An 18,984-nucleotide genomic window follows, 5' to 3' on the forward strand; every position below is an offset into this window, starting at 1 on the left:
GTATCCTGATCCCAAGCTGCACATATCTTTTCACACCTTGAACTTAGCTTGGTAGTTGACTGGCAGCCAGTGCAATTCTTCAGCATAACACGGTGGTGACAGTGTTTTGGTGAGCAGCCGAGCTGCTGCAATCCACACTTGGCACATTTTCCGGGCCAAGTCTACGGGCAAAAGGAAATGCTGGTCTAGAACTTTCTGCAGCCAGCCCGGCCCTCAGCGCTGCTGCTGAAGGGCGAAAAATGAGTAGCTGAAGCTCTGCCCCGGGAGCCACACTGAAAATAATGAGCTTTTACTTTTATGTCAGCGCCACAGTGCTGTCAGAGGAAACAGTAGCGCAGCTATTTTGAGAAACCACAACAATTTAGGTAAATCATGCAGTGCATTCAGTTGTGTGTGTGTGTGTTGGGGGAAGAGGACTCTACACATATTTTTTGATTCTGAATTGAACACCTTTTCATATCAGTCTGGTGTGGAAAACAGCTTGAAGCGCTGAGTTAAGTCTGCTTCCAATTACAGGCCTTTGTCCTCAAATGTAAGTCTGGCTTTCTCAGGTTGGTTGTGCTGCATGGGGGTGAGGTGGGGGCAGTATGATTATGAGTCTGCTGTCTGCATTCGATGGCTGTGGTGAAAACTGATAGACCTGCTCTTTCTAGCTGCTGTCAGTGGCCTCTGAGAAACAGGTCAGGTATCCTGTCTGATGTAGCACTCTCCATCACTTGCTGCTTGGCAGGGCTTAATCTGGACGAGGGCTCCTCCGACCTACTGCAGCGGGTGGTCTGTTCAGGAGCAGCGTGCATCTGAACATATACAGAGAGCCTTTGGGGGATTGCCACCCATGCCTTTGTATTAGAAAGAATGTTTCCAGACCAGAGGATGTGGTTTTCAGGCAGGCTTGAGCACCAGGCTTTGAGATACGTAATTCTTTTTTTTTCAAACTTTATTTACACTTTTCAAGTTTATACATTTCACTAGTTTTATACATTTCACTCATTTTTCTTTCTTCTTTTTTTGGGGGCAAATCATTGGTTTCTTTTAAGTTACATTCATGTTGTTTAGTCGTTCAGTCGTGTCCGACTCTTCGTGACCCCATGGACCAGAGCACGCCAGGCACTTCTGTCTTCCACTGCCACCCACAGTTTGGTCAGATTCATGTTTGTAGCTTCGAGAACACTATCTAACCATCTCATCCTTTGTCGTCCTCTTCTCCTTGTGCCCTCCATCTTTCCCAACATCAGGGTCTTTTCCAGTGAGTCTTCTCTTCTCATGAGGTGGCCAAAGTATTGGAGCCTCAGCTTCACGATCTGTCCTTCCAGATTGTGAAGCTGAGGCTCCAATACTTTGGCCACCTCATGAGAAGAGAAGTTACATTCATAGAATCACATTATAACATCTCAGTTCTCCTGTGGCTAAACATGTATTTATGAATAATAATAAAACAAAAACAAAAATTGATTCATTCGTATTCCTTTTATACTTGATTACCCTCCCCTTCTTACTTGGGTCCTCAGTTTTACTTATTTGAATGCCTCTCTTAACACGTCTATGAGTTTGTTTTTCTGTTTTTCCACCGCTGGTTTTGAGTGTTAACTCGGGACAGGTTTTCAACGCACTATGTTATTTCCATGTGGATTGCAACAGTCACGTTAGTTCACCTATGTTTTAAACTGTGGTTTAAGGGGTGAAGTGGGACGCGGGTGGCGCTGTGGGTAAAAGCCTCAGTGCCTAGGACTTGCCGATAGAAAGGTTGGCGGTTCGAATCCAATTCGAAGGCGCTCGGTCCCAGTGCCTGCCAACCTAGTAGTTCGAAAGCACCCCCGGGTGCAAGTAGATAAATAGGGACTGCTACTGGCAGGAAGGTAAACGACGTTTCCATGTGCTGCACTAGTGCTGGCTCGCCAGAGCAGCTTCGTCACGCTGGCCACGTGACCCGGAAGTGTCTCCGGACAGCGCTGGCCCCCGGCCTCTTAAGCGAGATGGGCGCACAACCCTAGAGTCGGACACGACTGGCCCGTACGGGCAGGGGTACCTTTACCTTTACCTTTACTTAAGGGGTGAAAGTGCTTGGCTCCTCCCCTACTGCTGTGCTGCGGGAAGGTAAACCATGGTTTCGCTTGGTGTTATGTCTAAACTTGGACTTATGGTTTGTTTCCCCCAAACAAACCATGAGTGGTTAGCCAAGAACAAACTTTGCTTACAGCTCACTGTGGATTATTATTATTATTATTTATTGCATATTTATTATTGCATATTTGCAGGGACTCAAGGCAGCTGATAGATAAAAATAAGAGCTAAAAACATAGGATATAAGCAATTGTTTTGTTAAAATTAAGCTTTGACAGAATTTATCTATATTAAAAAACAGTCTATTGAAACCATACAAATAATAACAGAAAAACCAGGCCTTTAATTAAAAGCAGTCTGTTCCCAAGAGTCCTTGTCGGCAGAGGGACAACAAGGAGAGAAACAGAAAAAACAGGGAGGGAGTTCTAAAGTTGCCTGGGAGCAGCCACCAAGAAGACCCTTTCTCAGAATCTCAGAACCCGGGCAGGTTCACATGCGGGAGTATGGTATTTCAGAGAGGTAGGACCTAAGCCACACAGGGCTTCATAGGTCATAACCGGCACTTTGAATTGTGCCTGGACAATGGAGCTCTTGCAACAAGGGAGTTGTCTGCTTCCTATAACCATTGCCAGGCAGCAATCTGGCTGCAGCTCTTTGAGCCAGTTGAAGTTTCGGAACACTTTTCAAAAGCATGTTGCAGTAATCCAAACGGGGTGTAACTTAGGCGTGTGCCATTGTGGCAGGGCTGGTCCTGCAGTACTCAGGTGTAGGCCTGGAGAGTGTGGGAAAGGATGAGGAGGAAGCCTGAAGGCCGGGTGCTGCTGCTGTGTTGTCTGAGCAGCTGGAAGGCCAGGATCCTCGTGTCGAAGCCAGACTTGGCAAATCCAGAGGCTTCATACTGCTCACCAATCGGAGACGCCGGTGTTGTCCATACTGGTGCAAGGGAAAAATAGATATAAACAGAGAATTCCTGGGTGCCAAGATCCAAGTTTGGGGCAAGTTTGGGGCAAGATCCAAGTTTGGTGGGAGAAACACCAGTGGAGATTTAAATTTGCAAAATATGCAGCCAACCGTGGAAATATAGGCTGTTAGACCTTTAAAATATGCCCTTCAAAGTGAGTTCCAGAGATTCCCTCTTCTTCCGGAATAGGAAAAAGACCACAAGTTTGGTAAGTTAAAATTTTTGTTTGATTATAAACTCTCTAAAGCTCAGATTCACGTGCTTCAGAAAGTTCACAGACCATAAAACCTGGCTTAGTATAAAAGGAGAGTAAGTTAAGTTAATTTAGAATATGAAGAAATTGATAAAATAAATGCAAGGAACCGCAGAAAGAGGAGGAAGGGAGGTTTGAAATGTTAGAACTATTGTTAAACTAATGAAATGTATATAAATGAAATCTATAAATAATTATGTTAAAAAATTAAGCCGGCTTAGTTGCAAAGTGGTGAAAGTTCCTGAATTACTGGTATAGGAACTCAAGAGAGGCTTGTGAGAGCCATGTGGTCTGAGCTGTAGCAACCAACTCAAACCTCTTTACACAATGAGCTTCTCATGTTGACTGAATACAACAATAGGTAGGGGGATGTGACCCAGCTAAGCCTGGCAGGACAGGACAGAGCTTACTCTATGGTTTTAACCCCTTCATACATGAATTAAGCATGGTGGTTATATGAGGTTGGTTGTCCCATCATCCACCCATATTCTCTTCTGCACTTGATGAAAGCTGTGATGCCAGAGCTTTCACAGTTATAAGAAGTTCGCTGCAGCCTATGAACATCTGCTCTGAACTTTGCTTTCTTTTAGGTGTCAGGCAAAAAAATTTTTCTTTTCACCTAGACCTTATAAAATTATTTCAGAAATCATGAATATTTTGACATCTCTCATTGCTAATTGTGCTTTGATCTGCTGTAGGTTTTGTTTATATTGTTTATCATTATTGAACTTTTTTTTAATGTTTATGAACCAATTGAAAATTATTGACAAAAGGTTGCATATAAATATCAGTCAGTCAACCATAGGTTACACCAAAACATAGAAACGTTTCGAATAAATAAAAGACACACGTAGAATGGGTCAATGGCACAAGGTGAGAGGGTTTAGCTCACATCCCCATGTGTCATGACCCTGATCTAATTTGGGCTCCTCCACTTTGATCTTTTGAAAACAAAACTTGGAAGATCCAATCACAACTCACATTTAATTTGGCTCTTGCTCCAGGGTCTTACCTGTTCAATTGTCTAAGAATCCTCTTTGCGCTGTTATGCTGGAGGCAGGCATCATTTGTCCTAGGAAACTTTTACTGGCACTGCTTCAGAATGGACTTGCAGCATCTGAATAGTTGACTGTGGGCTCATCCACACTTCCCCCTGTCCTGCTGCTTTTCTCCAAGGAAAACTGCTCTTTAGTGCTCAATCGGAGCAAACAGCAATTCAGCTTTCCCCCAGATTGCCATTTGTTCTGACCTATCACTAAAGAGCTAGTTTTCTCTTGGAAAGAAGTGGAAAATTGCCGAGACCTGGGCTTTCTAGGCCCAAGACAAGCAGAAGGATGGGTAAGTCATTTGATGCACAAGCAAGATGCAAAACCGAATGAGATGGCTTCAACTGAATAGCCAGTACAGCAGGTCCCACTAGTGCAATAAGGGCTTTTCTCCCCTCCTCTCCCAAAACAGCACAAGGAAGAGAGAGAGATGGTTTGGCAACTGGCTCAAAGAACGATCACTGTAGCATGGTGTTGAATTCCACTCAATGTGTGCTCGTCACACACAAGTCTGGAGAAGAGCAATCCTGGGCTCCTTGGATGAAGGACGGATATAAATTTAATAAATAATAATAATAATAACAACAGCAAGGCTTGGTCCACTTCAGCAAGTTGCCCGCTCTGAACTGGGTTGCCATGTGGCTCCTCATAGGAAGAAATGCAGATGTGAAATGTGTATAACCTGCTCCCTGGTGGCAGAATGGATCGACCGGGTGAGAGCTTTGGCTGAGCCTGGTCCAAGCAGCCCAAGTCCATTTTGCAAATGTGCACTTTCTGAGCTAGACAGACAGAGAATGGCTTCAGCCACCCACACTGTAAGAGGCAGCCTTGGTGCTGCTCAGGCAGAGGGAGGTGAGATTGCTATCTTTGATGCAGATCACATGGGGACTTGCAGAGCACAGGATGAGGAGGGGAGGAAATCAGCCAGACAGTGAAGTGGTGAAGGCAGGATGGGGTGAGGAGCTCAGCAGGAAGCCAAGGTAACTGGGCAGATGGCTCTGTGCTGTGGTGGAAGGGGAACTGGTTATTGGGTGGGGGTTGCAGAATGAGGGGTGAGGAAGAGAAGTAACAGAATTGGGACCGGGAGATGTGCTCTGCACCCCTTTGTTGCAGGAGATCTTGCTGTTGATTGGGCAGATACAATTGAAAATTGAAAATAAAACATTTTTTAAAAATGCATTATTCAGGAGAGGCACTCTTGCACTGTGGCACAACAAAGGCAGGGCAAAAACCAGAACATTTGTGGTGCAAAAAGCTTGCATAACTAATGATTAAATTTCAGGAGGAAGCTGGTTGGAAAGAAAGCAGTATGTTCCCCCGGAAACTTTTGCAGGTGGAAACAGTATTGAAAAGGGGATTGTGTACAACTGCCCTGATACCATCAGGAGCACAAATAAAAACTGATGCACAATAAAAATGATATCCAGAGAATCTAGCAAAGCACAACTGAGACTGATCGAAATCCTGCACAAATATGCCCTAAAAGATTTTGCTCTGCAGGTGTTACTCAGCCAGGATTTTCCCTTCGGTGGTTTTTTGATGAACTTGTGCCAGACGAACCTGCTGCCCCAGTTCCTGTGGGTCCCATATTCTCACCCTCTGGACACCTCTGAAGTATTAAACCGGGCTGTGGAGCTAGCTGCCTAGAACAAAGCAGTGCCCACAGCAGGGAGGAGGGTAGGGAATGAAAGGTTGGTCCTCGCTTTGGGATGCACAGCAATCCCTGCTCAGAGCAATCTCTGCTCCAAGGCTGGCACCATGCAAGGGGGTTGGGCAGGATGGCTTCCCAGTGCACAAGGGATGTGGTAGGACGGGTTCTGTGGGTCAGGGCAGAGCCGGTTGCTCAAGAGGCAAGCCCCACAGTGCCCCACCCATGGCTCTTTGGAGCTAGGCCACAGTCTGTGAGGTTTGGCAAAGCACGGCGAACCTTCTCTCGACGGTTTCAGACAAGGCAGATGGGCTTCTGTTGATACTCCCAGGTTCTGCAAGCCTCAAGGAGCTTAGCTTGCAAGTTACAATTAGCAATGCTGCGCGGTGCAATCTCTTTCATCACAGGAAGTGTCTGGGTATGAGAATGACAGTGTGGGATGCAGTTGGGCTTGCCATCTTATTTTCTGTTCCTGTTGTTAAAGGCGCAGGAGCCTTGCTAGAAAAATGTCCGTGACTGAAACACAGCCGGTGCAGGGCAGCATCTCTCAGGACCAGAAACCTCTCAGTTGCGCTCCACGAATGGACAGGGATGGAATTTGACTGCGGTAACCCTGCTGCAACATCCACCTGCCACTAAAAAGGACTGTTCCTTGGTGGGGAAAGACTACCTTCTGGGTTTCAGGAGGAGAAAAGTGCATCTTTCAATTGCCCTGAGAAGCATAGCTATCAACTTACAGATTTGAAAATAAGGGACCAGCAGCCTCGAAAATAAGGGATCAGCAGCCAAAATAAGGGATTTTCCGGGCACAGGTATGTTTAGCTTCTGAGCCCCTTCGAGCCAAAGGCAGAAAGCTCAGCCAGCAGCCAAACGAAGCCTCATCAATAAGGGACAGCAGTGGAACATGGTGCTGGGATAAGGGACTGTCCCGCCAAATAAGGGACGCTTGACAGCTATGCTGAGAAGGCAGGTATCGCTTGTGTTTCCTTGCTGCTCAGGAGAGGGAACCATGTGGCTTTGGTCAAACTGCCAAGACAGGAAGAGTATTAGGCCATTCAGTAAGAACCAGGTGGTGGGAAATCTGGGCTCACTTTTAGCTTGACTGTGATATCCCGAAACCTTGCATGGAATACGAGCATCTTTTGTTTTTGATCCTTTTCTGGAACTTTCTGCATTTACGCTTTTGCTTTTCAGATGGAGGCTCCCCAGAAACACAGGTCCGGAACAGATACGCCGTCCTTGTTGAGGTCCTACAGGTGGCAGACAGTTCTACAGAACGGGGAGAAGGAACCGGAGTTGAACCATGCGACATGGGGCAGCAGCAGCCGGAGGGACAAGTTACAGAAATGGAGGCGAGTACAAAGCCAGCCGGAGGCAGAGCTTTCTGAATCTAGCCATGAGCATCCACAAGTCCCAGTGGCCCCCCAAGACAGCAGAGCTGCTGCTAAGAGATCCGTCTTCCAGAGGGCTTTCTCCACTCCAGCCAAAGTGCCCAAAGCCCAGGAGAGAAGCAGTAAGATGAGTTTAAGGAAGTACTTGCGCTCTGTGTCCCACCGAAGGAACCAGGAGGGGACCCTCCGATCGGAAAGGGAGACTAAGGAAGCGAGCAAAGGTAAGACAGCTCTCCCCAAGGGCAGTTTTGTGATGGACCCAGCTGGGTTTCTGTGTTGTTTTGAACTAGAAGAGAGCAGACCATACGTGCAGGACAGGCTGGGGGAAGTGGGTAGCTGCAGAAAGCTGGCTCAAGGCCTGACATTGCTCAAAAACACCTTCCACATCCTGTCTAGGGTTCTATCGCTTATGACCAGTGGCGTAGCGTGGGGGGTGCAGGGGGGGCCGGGCGCACCGGGCGCAACACCTGGGGGGTAGGGTTAGGGGGTGCAAATCCATGGGATAGGGGGCGCAAATCCACGGGTTAGGGGGTGCAAATTACTTGCCTTGCCCCGGGTGCTGACAACCCACGCTACGCCACTGCTTATGACTGAGATATCTTTTGAAAGCATGAAGGCAGTGACTGGTGAAATCCCAGGTGACAATGCAAGGAGCCACGAGGAATTGATGCTTCAGTGCTCTGCATGACTCTTTGCCTTGCACCCACCATAGTAGACTATATGCAAAATTAAAAAAGGAAAAAATAAAAGTAAAGGACCCCTGGGTACATGGAAACACCATTTACCTTTCTGCCACAGCAGTACCTATTTATACTTTTTCTTTCTTACAAAGTTTCAAAAAACAATTTTTTACACACACACACACGTTTACATTAACCCACAATCCATATCAGTACATTTATGGGGTTCCCTGAACCCCCAGACTTCCCCCCACCCCTCCCTGGGCTTCCATAATTTATCTTCCTTTTTTACTGCATCTAATTCAATTTATCTACAATTTATCTTTAATATATTCTATAAAGTTATGCCGTTCTTTGTTGAATTTATTATCCTCTTGCTGCCTGATCTTCCCAGTCAGCCTTGCCATTTTGGCATAGTCCATCATCTTCATTATCCACTCTTCTTTCGATGGGGTTCTTTCTTCTTTCCATCCCTGGGCAGATAACATTCTAGCTGCTGTTGCCGCATATATAAACAGTACTTTCTTATCCTTCAGTAATTCTTCTCCTATTATACCTAATAAGAAAGCCTCAGGTTTTTTAAACAATAGTTATTTTAAACATTCCCCCCCCCCCCAGTTCATTTATAAATCATTTCGCAGAAGAGAGGGGTGGTACCTATTTATCTACTTGCACTGGCGTGCTTTCAAACTGCTAGGTTAGCAGGAGCTGGGACAGAGCAACGAGAGCTCATGGGGATTCGAACTGCTGACCTTCCAATTGGCAAGCCCAAGAGGCTCAGTGGTTTAGACCACAGCGCCACCCGCATCCCTATAAAGAGCAAAATAAATGCCCTTAATGTCCGTATTTTATTCATGCACAGAATTTGGGTTGTTTCAGCCAAGCTGACCCAACCCATAACTGTTCTGATCGGTATTAGAACGCAAAAAGAACCAAAGTGAAGTTGATATTCTGGATAATCTGTCAAGGAAAATAAATGATGTGATACTATGTCTGGGCTGCCAGTGTCTTCCTCTGTTTCTCAAAGGGTGAGCCTCTCCACCTCTCCAGGAATTTCTCTCTTCTTGCCAAATTCTGGGAAGAATAATGGTTGGTTTTAAACCACGGTTTAGAAACTATTGTGCAATAAGTAAGCAGCTGTCTGTCTTTCATCAGGCTGCCATGAAAAAAAGAAGAAGAACTGGTGTGGTGATCGGCTGGGGAGATAGTTAAAAGTTTAGGAAAGTGCAAAGTTCCTAGTCTTCTTCAATTTACCCCTATAGCACATTTCAGTTTAGGTGCAAAATTGAGTGGGATTTTCTTCCCTGTGGGGCAGAAGAGAAGAATGCTGGCTGAACTAAAGACAATGCAAAATAGATCTATTGCTGACCCAGTTAAGTTGAAACGATTGACTGCAAACCACTTCCGTCCTATTGACACCATTCTGAAGTCAGTGAGGCTCTTGATGCCTAAAGTCATTTGAGCACATCTGAATGTGTTCTTTGATTTGATTCCAACTCTCGACCTGCAAAGGAAAATCCCTTGACACTCCCTGCCCTCTCCTGCTCTGTTGCTTCTGCCAACTGCTAATAATATGGTTTGGGTGAGCTTAGGTCTTCCTTAGGTGTCTGTTTCATGCCTCAGTTTGGTTTACATGATTGCACCATTAAAAAAATTCTGCATCGAAACATGCAAGCTTTTTCGTTCTGCTGGTGTTGAAATGATGGCCGCAGCAGATAGTTCCCTCACTTTGGTAAAAGCCCTTTCCTACATGAGTTGGCGTTCTGCTCCATAAATCTGCACTTGTTTGTTGTGCACGGCCCACACTCCTTACCTCAAAGCAGCGCTTTTGTGGAATGTGATTGCGAAACAGCCGTGTGCGGCGTATTTTTTATCATTTATAATGAGTGACACATCCTCTCCCTTTGCTGCCGGTGCTACCGCTCTGCCTTTTGTTCCAGTTTCTATTTTATTATTTAAGTTTGTTTGTTTGTTTTAAAAGCAAATAAACTATTTATTTGGTGGCGTGCTTTGGTGTGAACTCCTGCATGTGGGGGAGTGCCCAGCCAGTTTTCTTTTTTAAAAAGTTTTCTTTCTTTTCTTTTTAAAAAAGTTTTCTTTTAAAAAAAGTTTTTTTCTTTTCTTTTAAAAAAAGTTTTATTTATGCTTTTCAGGTTTATACATTTCACTAATTTTTCAATCATTTTAACATTTCAAAACTTGACTTCCTTCCCCCTCTTTCTGTTCCTTAAATTTATTTTTAATATCTTCTGCATGTCCAATTTAACTTAATTTGCTCATTTATTCATCTTCTTTAAATGTATACTCTTATAAAACTGCAGGTTATTATAATAATCCTGCCAATGTTCTTATCTGTTTACAATTTGTAAAATATTCAATAAACCATTTCTATTCTTTTATTAAAAAGTTTGTTATCTTGATTTCTTAGTTTTCTGGTAAGTTTTGCCATTTCTGCATATTCCATAAGTTTTTGTATCCATTCTTCCTTTGCTGGGACTTCTGCTTCTTTCCATTTTGGGGCGAGTAACATTCTTGCTGCTGTGGTCACATACATGAATAAGTTTCTATACAGTTAAGGTAGTTCTGGCCATATAATTCCCAAAAGAAAAACTTCTGCGGTTTTTTTTACAAACATTATTTTATTTTTTATTTTTTTAAATATATTTTTATTATTTTCCTCCTTAAACAGTATTTTCAACATTACAATACCAAACACAAAGACTTTCTGCTCTGCCCAACGTGTGACTTCCCTCCTTCCCTTCAGTAGGTTTTCCACTTTCAGATCCAATTGCGCAGTTTAAATCATTAACTTATTGTGCACATTGTAGGGTTTATTTCAATCCTGCTAGTATCTTCAGATTTTTGCAATTATTATTCCAATATGCAATAAGTTTACTCCAGTCCCTTTGGAATTTCTGATCGTCCTGGTCTCGAATCCTGCAAGTCAGGCTGGGCAGTTCTGCAAAGTCCATCAGCTTCGCCTGCCACTGCAATAATAATAATAATAATAATAATAATAATAATAATAATAATAATAATAATAATTTATTATTTGTACCCCGCCCATCTGGCTGGGTTTCCCCAGCCACTCTGGGCGGCTTCCATAGAAACAAAAAATACAGTAAAATATCACAGATTAAAAACTTCCCGGAACAGGGAATGGTAGGTACCTCCTGTAACTTCCACTTTTGGGTCATTAAAGTTCTTGCTGCAACTGTGGCGTACATAAATAGTCTTTGGTCTATCTTTGCAATTTCCTCTCCCATCAAACCTAGCAAAAATGCTTCCGGTTTTTGGGGGAAAGTATATCTAAACATATTTTTAAATTTATTATAGGTCAATTCCCAAAATATTTTTACTCTGTCACAAGTTCCCCACATGTGATAAAAGTCACCCTCTGATTCTTTACATTTCCAGCATGTTTTATCTCTCATTCTATACATTTTAGTTAACTTTACTGGTGTCAAATACCACCTATACATCATCTTCATTACATTTTCTTTTAATGCCATACACGCTGTAAATTTCAAATTTTCATTCCACAATTTTATCCATGAATCGAACTCAATGTTGTGCCCAAAGTCTAGTGCCCATTTTATCACCACTTCTTTCACTTCCTCATCTTTGGTAAACCATTCTAACAACAAATTGTACATCTTAGATAAAAGTTTACTTCTGCTTTCCAACCGATTGATTTGAAATCTTGATTTTTTTGTTTTCAAAACCAACCTTCCTCTCATCAACATTAAATATGTCACTAACTTGATGATATTGCAACCACCCTGTAAATAAACCTTCAGTTTGGTTATTTGGTTTAAGTTTTAAGCTTTGCTCGGTTTCCATCAAAATCTGTTCATATGCGGCCCACCATCCCTCCATATTTAATTTTTTGACCATCAATACCTCAAACATTATTTTAAACAACCCAGCCAGTTTTCTCTCTGTGTATGTGTGTGTGTTTTAAAAAGATGAGATACAGTAGCATGGTAGTGTTGGGCTCCATCTTTTTTTTAAAGTCATCATAAACCTCTTAAAAATAGAAAAATATTCCAAGAGGTATGTGAGGGGTGGTGAGAGAGAGAGGAAGGAAGAGAACTTCTAGCATCTCAAGAGCTAGCCAATTAGTGCTCTGACTTCTGCTATGAACAGGAAGACCTAGGATGCATCCACACAGTGGTTTAATGTACAGTGGTACCTCGGATTTCAAACAGCTTAATTCACGAACAACTTGGAACCCAAACGCTGCAAACCCGGAAGTAGATGTTCCAGTTTTTGAACTTCTTTTCAGAAGCCGAATGTGCTCCGTTCCCCCCCACCCAAATAATATTTATTAAGTTTCCAACAAATTAAACACAACACTGCAAAAGACCAAAAAAGAAAAAACATACAATACAGTACAATACAATACAATACAGTACATAATAAAAAAACAAACATAATAAAAGAAACAAACAAAACAAAACAAAACAAAACAAAACAAGAACCATTTAAAATTTCAATTTCAACATCTTATCTTTCTTTCCCTTATTTCCTCGACCTCCTCACACCTCCCTTTTTGTATTCCACTTCTATTAATTGTTTCAGCAATTCCTTTCCATCTTCCTCTGTTTTCTATCCTATAATTGTCTTAACACATTCTAACCATATTTTTACCTTTAATGCTCAATTAATCTATTTATACTTAATTCCACTTCCTGTCCATCTTCCCCTGTTTTCTATCCTATAATTATCTTAACACATTTTAACCTTATTTTCCTTTAATACTCTATTAATCTATTTATACTTAATTCCTTATAACATTTCTCGAATGTGCTCCATTTTGAGTCCCCCTGTGTTTCCTGTTGCGCTGCTAAAATGAACCATGACAAGAAAAGAAGGGAAGTCATTGATATATTAAGGCTGTAAAAACGAGTACTTTAAATTGTAAAACAGAAAATTTAATACAATGGTACCTCAGTTTACAAACTTAATCCGTTCTGGAAGTCCGTTCTTAAACCAAAACCGTTCCTAAACTGAGGCGCGCTTTCTCCAATGAAGCCTCCTGCCGCCGGTGCCCTTCCACCGTTCAGATTCCGTTATTAGACTGAGGTAAAGTTCTCAAACCAAGACACTGTTTCCGGTTTTGCAGAGTTTGTAAATCAAATCGTTCTTAAACCGAGGTAATGTGTGTGTCTCTCTCTGTGTGTGTGTTGTTTCTGCTTTAGGGATCTGCCCTGTATCTTCCGCTCTGAAGACGGAAGGTCCAACCATCTCCCTAGCTTATTTCCCGCTACTCCACATTATGTTGCATTTTTGTGTTGAGCTAGGTATACAAGTCTCTTTCCATTGGGTTTTGGTTTCCTTTCCCCCGCCCTTCCTAATTGCACCCAAACCCTCTATGCAAATTTTGTTTGGGATTGTTAAACTGGCAAATAATTGCTAGCTGCCGCTCAAAGGAGAGGGCGGGGTGGGCAGGGCTGCCGTTGTGGGTGGGGATGTCTTTCAAAGATTATCCTGTGGTGATTGGCATGTCAGAAGGAAGGTGGAACTGTGTGGCACAAGCTTTGCTGTTTTGCAGGCACTAACTGGCCAATGATGCGGCTCTTGGTAGTAGTGGAAACTGCAGCTCGATGCTTTTCTGCTCCAACTGACTATGCCAACCCATCCAGCTTTCCGATCTCTATCTGAACGTAGCCGCACAAGTGCGGGCAGGATCCACCTCAGGGACAGGAGGAGCCGGCAGCCACCCCCTCGTTTCCCTCTGACCTCTCCCTGTGCTTGAGTGGGATAGAAAAATCCCAGCCACCAGGAGGACAGATGCGACTCACAGGGAGGGCATGAGGTGCTTGCCCATAGCCTGGCAGCTTAATATTTGAAAAGACCCTAGCTGGTGTGCCCATCAACCCCAAAACACCAGTACAGTGGTACCTCGGGTTACATACGCTTCATGCTACAGATGCTTCAGGTTACAGACTCCGCTAACCGAGAAATAGTACCTCAGGTTAAGAACTTTGCTTCAGGATGAGAACAGAAATCGCGCAGCAGCAGCGGGAGGCCCCATTAGCTAAAGTGGTACCTCAGGTTAAGAACAGTTTCAGGTTAAGAACGGACCTCCAGAACGAATGAAGTTCTTAAGCAGAGGTACCACTGTATTGCCATTATTTTGCATGTGTGACTCAGTGACGCCAAGTTACAAGCTGTGATACTTTCCATTGTTCAAGACAAATCTAGCAAGGTGACCGCAGTCATAATGGTTGAACTCAGCTTCCAAATAGATTTTGTTTGGTCTGTGTTTTTAAGGGAACCCATTAAGTGGGTGATTTGCACTTCCTGGATTAATATGCAGATCCAATGTCCTGCCTTGGTTCCCTAGAGCAGGGGTGGGCAACCTAAGGCCCAGGGGCCGGATCCAGCCCAATCGCCTTCTCAATCCGGCCTGCGGACGGTCGAGAAATCAGCATGTTTTTACATGAGTAGAATGTGTGCTTTTATTTAAAATGCATCTCTGGGTTATTTGTGGGGCATAGGAATTCATTCATTCCCCCCCCCCCAAAAAAAAATATAGTCCGGCCCACCAAATGGTCTGAGGGACGCGGGTGGCGCTGTGGGTTAAAGCCTCAGCACCTAGGGCTTGCAGATCGAAAGGTCGGCAGTTCGAATACCCGCGGCGGGGTGCGCTCCCGTTGTTCGGTCCCAGCGCCTGCCAACCTAGCAGTTCAAAAGCACCTCCGGGTGCAAGTAGATAAATAGGGACCGCTTAATAGCAGGAAGCTAAACGGCGTTTCCGTGTGCGGCTCTGGCTCGCCAGATGCAGCTTGTCACGCTGGCCACGTGACCCGGAAGTGTCTCCGGACAGCGCTGGCCCTCGGCCTCTTGAGTGAGATGGGCGCACAACCCTAGAGTCTGGCAAGACTGGCCCATACGGGCAGGGGTACCTTTACCTTACCACATGGTCTGAGGGATGGTGGACCGGCCCATGGTTGGAAAAGGTTGCTGACTGCTGCCCTAGAGGAACTCACAGAGCAAGGCAGCAAAGCAGCAAAGCAGGCCAGGTATTGCAGCACTACGGAGAGCTCCAAGTGTGCTCTAACAAAGGTCTAGGGATGAACTGAGGACTTTTGAGCCTTTGTCCAGTTGTTCACTGCTGGGCTCCGAGGCCATGGCAGAACATCAGTTATCCTTCAGTTTTCACACATCTCTGAATCTTAAGATACACTTTTCTGGCCTAAACAAAAACAAACACTGTTCATAAATGCATATTGTATGTTAGAATGCATATAAAATGCCCCCCTATATATAATTAAATTTTCTTTTTTACAATTTAAAGTACTCACAATTACATCCTTAAGATATCAGTGACTTCCCTTCTTCTTTTCCCATGGTTCATTTTACATATCATAAATCCCTGCATATTCTACAGAAACTATACCATTCAGTATGCCATTATTGCGTCCATCAAAACATATTTACACTGTTGAATTTATCTTAATGCTGCCAGCATTTTCAGCTGTACACAGTTATATATATACGGTATGCTAAATCTAAAGTTGCCTGATTTATTCAATGGTGTTTCTCTAGTCTTTTATATATTGTATGTGTTTGGATTATCAATGTATGATTTTATGATTTTACTGTTTTAACTTATGCCAATAAAGGCTAGTTACAAGTCACAAGGGCATAGCATATAATGGAAAGACACGTTGATGGTAGTTACTTAGTTGGGAGGAAGATGTATTTCGCTCTCACGTCTTTATTAGCAAGTATGAGCCCGGGTAAACCCAAATGCCTCCTTGTTCTTCTTCTTCTTGCAGGTGATGATTCTACTGTCCAGTTGACCCAACTGACTTCGGCTGTGCCAACGGATGCAACCATCTGGGATGTGGCCAATGTGTCACTGGTGGATCGACAGCTAATGGTCTTGGGCAGAGATGAGGAGGTGGGGCCATCTCTGACATCCAAAACTGTAAGAGGGAGAAGGAGGGTGTATGTGTCTGTCTGAGCACACCCAGCACACGGCTGCATGTCAAGGAAGTGTATGCTTCTCAGGCTGTGAACTTCTGGCTGAGTGTTGACTGAAGCTACTCCTGCTCAGAGACCTGAGCCCAACTTTGCTGGTTATGGATGGCATCAATACAGTGGTACCTCGGTTTAAGTACTTAATTCGTTCCAGGGGTGTGTTCTTAACCTGAAGCACCACTTTAGCTAATGGGGCCTCCTGCAGCTGCCGTGCCACCAGAGCACAATTTCTGTTCTCATCCTGAAGCAAAGTTCTTAACCCGAGGTAATATTTCTGGGTTAGCGGAGTCTGTAACTTGAAGCATATGTAACCTGAAGCGTATGTAACCCGAGGTACCACTGTACCTTAAAGGTTCCTGCCAAATTTTCTACACTGCCAGTAAGGATTCATAGAGTAATGGTCCTCCATGGGTCACAAATGCAGGTCTCTCAACTCCAGGAAAGTAGAAAGGAAAATGGGCCTTCTATCCAGCCCCAATGCAGCACTCACTCTGGGGATGGAATAATAATAATAATAATAAATTATTATTTATACCCCGCCCATCTGGCTGGGTTTCCCCAGCCACTCTGGGCGGCTTCCAAAAGAATATTAAAATACTGTGATACATCAAACATTAAAAGCTTCCCTAAAGAGGGCTGCCTTCAGATGTCTTCTAAAAGTCTGGTAGTTGTTGTTCTCTTTGACATCTGGTGGGAGGGCGTTCCACAGGGAGGGCGCCTCTACCGAGAAGGCCCTCTGCCTGGTTCCCTGTAACTTGGCTTCTCGCAGTGAGGGAACTGCCAGAAGGCCCTCGGTGCTGGACCTCAGTGTCCGGGTAGAACGATGGGGGTGGAGACGCTCCTTCAGGTATACTGGACCGAAGCCGTTTAGGGCTTTAAAGGTCAGCAACAACACTTTGAATTGTGCTCGGAAACGTACTGGGAGCCAATGTAGATCTTTCAAGACCGGTGTTATATGGTCTTGGCGGCCGCTCCCAGTCACCAGTCTAGCTGCCGCGTTCTGGATTAATTGTAGTTTCCGGGTCACCTTCAAAGGTAGCCCCACGTAGAGCGCATTGCAGTAGTCCAAGCGGGAGATAACCAGAGCATGCACCACTCTGGCGAGGCAGTCTGCAGGCAGATAGGGTCTCAGCCTACGTACCAGATGGAGCTGGTACACAGCTGCCCTGGACACGGATTTAACCTGTGCCTCCATGGACAGCTGTGAGTCCAAAATGACTCCCAGGCTGCGCACCTGGTCCTTCAGGGGCACAGTTACCCCATTCAGGACCAGGGAATCCTCCACACCTGCCTGCCTCCTGTCCCCCTGGAAGAGTAAAAGCTAGGATGTCAGCGCCTGGGAAGCAGAGCAGAAATGGGAACTCTGTGTTAAGCTTGTTCTACAGGATCCCATGAGAGAAATCATCATGGTCCCATTTTCCTTTCTGCTTTCTGGAGTTGAGAAATTTTCTACACTGGCTAAAAAGCCGCCTTCTTAACACACTGCTTTGGACCATGAGGGAAGCTGCCTCATTTGTTTATTTATTTATCTATTATTATATTTCATCATATTATTTATATACTGCCCTTCATCAAAAGATCTCAGGGTGGCTCACAAGATAAAAATACAAGGGGAAAGCACAAATAAATAGTTAAAACAAAAACAACAACACATACACCCCTCCCTCAGACACTAAAAATATATAATGAAGGCTCCAGGCAAACCTCCCTGGGGAGAGAATTCCACAAATGGGGGGCCATTGCGGAAAAGGCCTGTTCTGTGTTGCCACCCTCTGGACCTCTTGTGGAGTAGGCACACAAAGAAGGGCTCCAGTGGTTGAATACAGAGTCTGGGATGGTTTCTATGGGGAGAGGCAGTCCTTGAGGTCTTGTGGTCCCGAGCCCCACCTTTTTCCCTGACAGGGTCTCAAGGAGGCTTACAGCTAAAACAGAAACAGCTAAAAACGTTGAGGGGGAGGGGGAGGAATCATTTAAAACAATCAAACATTTATTTTTATTTTTTCTGTTAAAACATACAGATCATTCCAATAAAAGCACCAGAAGCCCTTTCCTTAAAAAACATTTAGCTCTTGTTGTTGGAACAAGAAAGCCTTCACCTGCTGTAGTGTAGAAGTATGGGGAAGAGGGAAATCATTATCGTTATCACCATCATCTATTTTGTCCGTGGTGTTTGGTTTGCCATTTTAGGGTCTGCTCCAGAATGGGAAACGAGCCAGTTCTGCTTCAGAGTCAAGTTTACTATACCCACCAGGTACCCAGAGGGACAATGGTGAGTACTGAGAGACTGCCATATGCACACACAGAGAGAGAGTCTGTTGAAAAGGAGAGCAGGCCGTTGGAAGGATCCGGTCCTTGCCAGCCTCCGAGATCATGCCCAGGGTGTTTGTATTTTTTACATCAAAGCACAACAACCCAAATCATGCGAGCCATGGAGTCAGAGCCCTACAAACCACTGGGCAGCTAGTTTTCAGTAGCCACCAACCTGCTCTGTAAATTGGGCCAGTGAGATCCTTTAGATCAGGTAACAGAGATGGTGGAGCCTGAACAATTTCCCCTGGCACAAGATCAGGAGAGCCATTGTATCCTATGTCAAAATGTTTCCTTGAGAGCTCCAGTGTAGAAAGTACCGTATTTTTCACTCTATAGGACGCACCGGACCGTAGGACGCACCGAACCATAGGAGGGGAAGAACGGGGGGGGGGGGGGAATTTCTCCCCCTCTCTGCTCAGCACCCCGGAGGCTTCGCGTTGCTTTTGCTGAAGCCGCCTGAAGCCCTGGAGCACAGCAGGAGTTCCCGCTGCGCTCCGGGGGCTTCAGGCTTCAGACGGCTATCCGCAAGCCTTCGGAGCGCAGCCTGAAGCCCCCGGAGTGCAGCGGGAGTTCCCTGCGCTCTGGGGGCTTCAGATGGCTTCAGCGAAAGCAACACGAAGCCTCCGGAGCGCGGGGGGA

General features: G+C 44.7%; 1 protein-coding gene across 10 annotated transcripts in view; it reads left to right on the forward strand.

The window, feature by feature from the left end:
* RASAL3 (RAS protein activator like 3) overlaps positions 1-18,984 on the forward strand; it is a 126,806-nt gene that overhangs the window by 81,032 nt on the left and 26,790 nt on the right. For 6 of the 10 annotated variants that reach the window (XM_083419550.1, XM_083419549.1, XM_083419551.1 and 3 more), the window contains 3 exons: positions 7,164-7,581; positions 15,831-15,955; positions 18,223-18,304. In XM_083419550.1, coding sequence (XP_083275676.1) covers positions 7,164-7,581; positions 15,831-15,955; positions 18,223-18,304 — 625 coding nt within the window. Of the gene's footprint in view, positions 1-2,439; positions 3,231-4,988; positions 5,302-5,786; positions 6,782-7,163; positions 7,582-15,830; positions 15,956-18,222; positions 18,305-18,984 lie in introns of those variants that run through there. The other 4 variants (XM_083419552.1, XM_083419545.1, XM_083419546.1 and 1 more) reach the window with 4 other exon arrangements.

This window comes from Podarcis tiliguerta (assembly GCF_965153285.1).
Source record: "Podarcis tiliguerta genome assembly, chromosome: 17".
In the NCBI taxonomy this organism is placed as follows: Eukaryota; Metazoa; Chordata; class Lepidosauria; order Squamata; family Lacertidae; genus Podarcis; species Podarcis tiliguerta.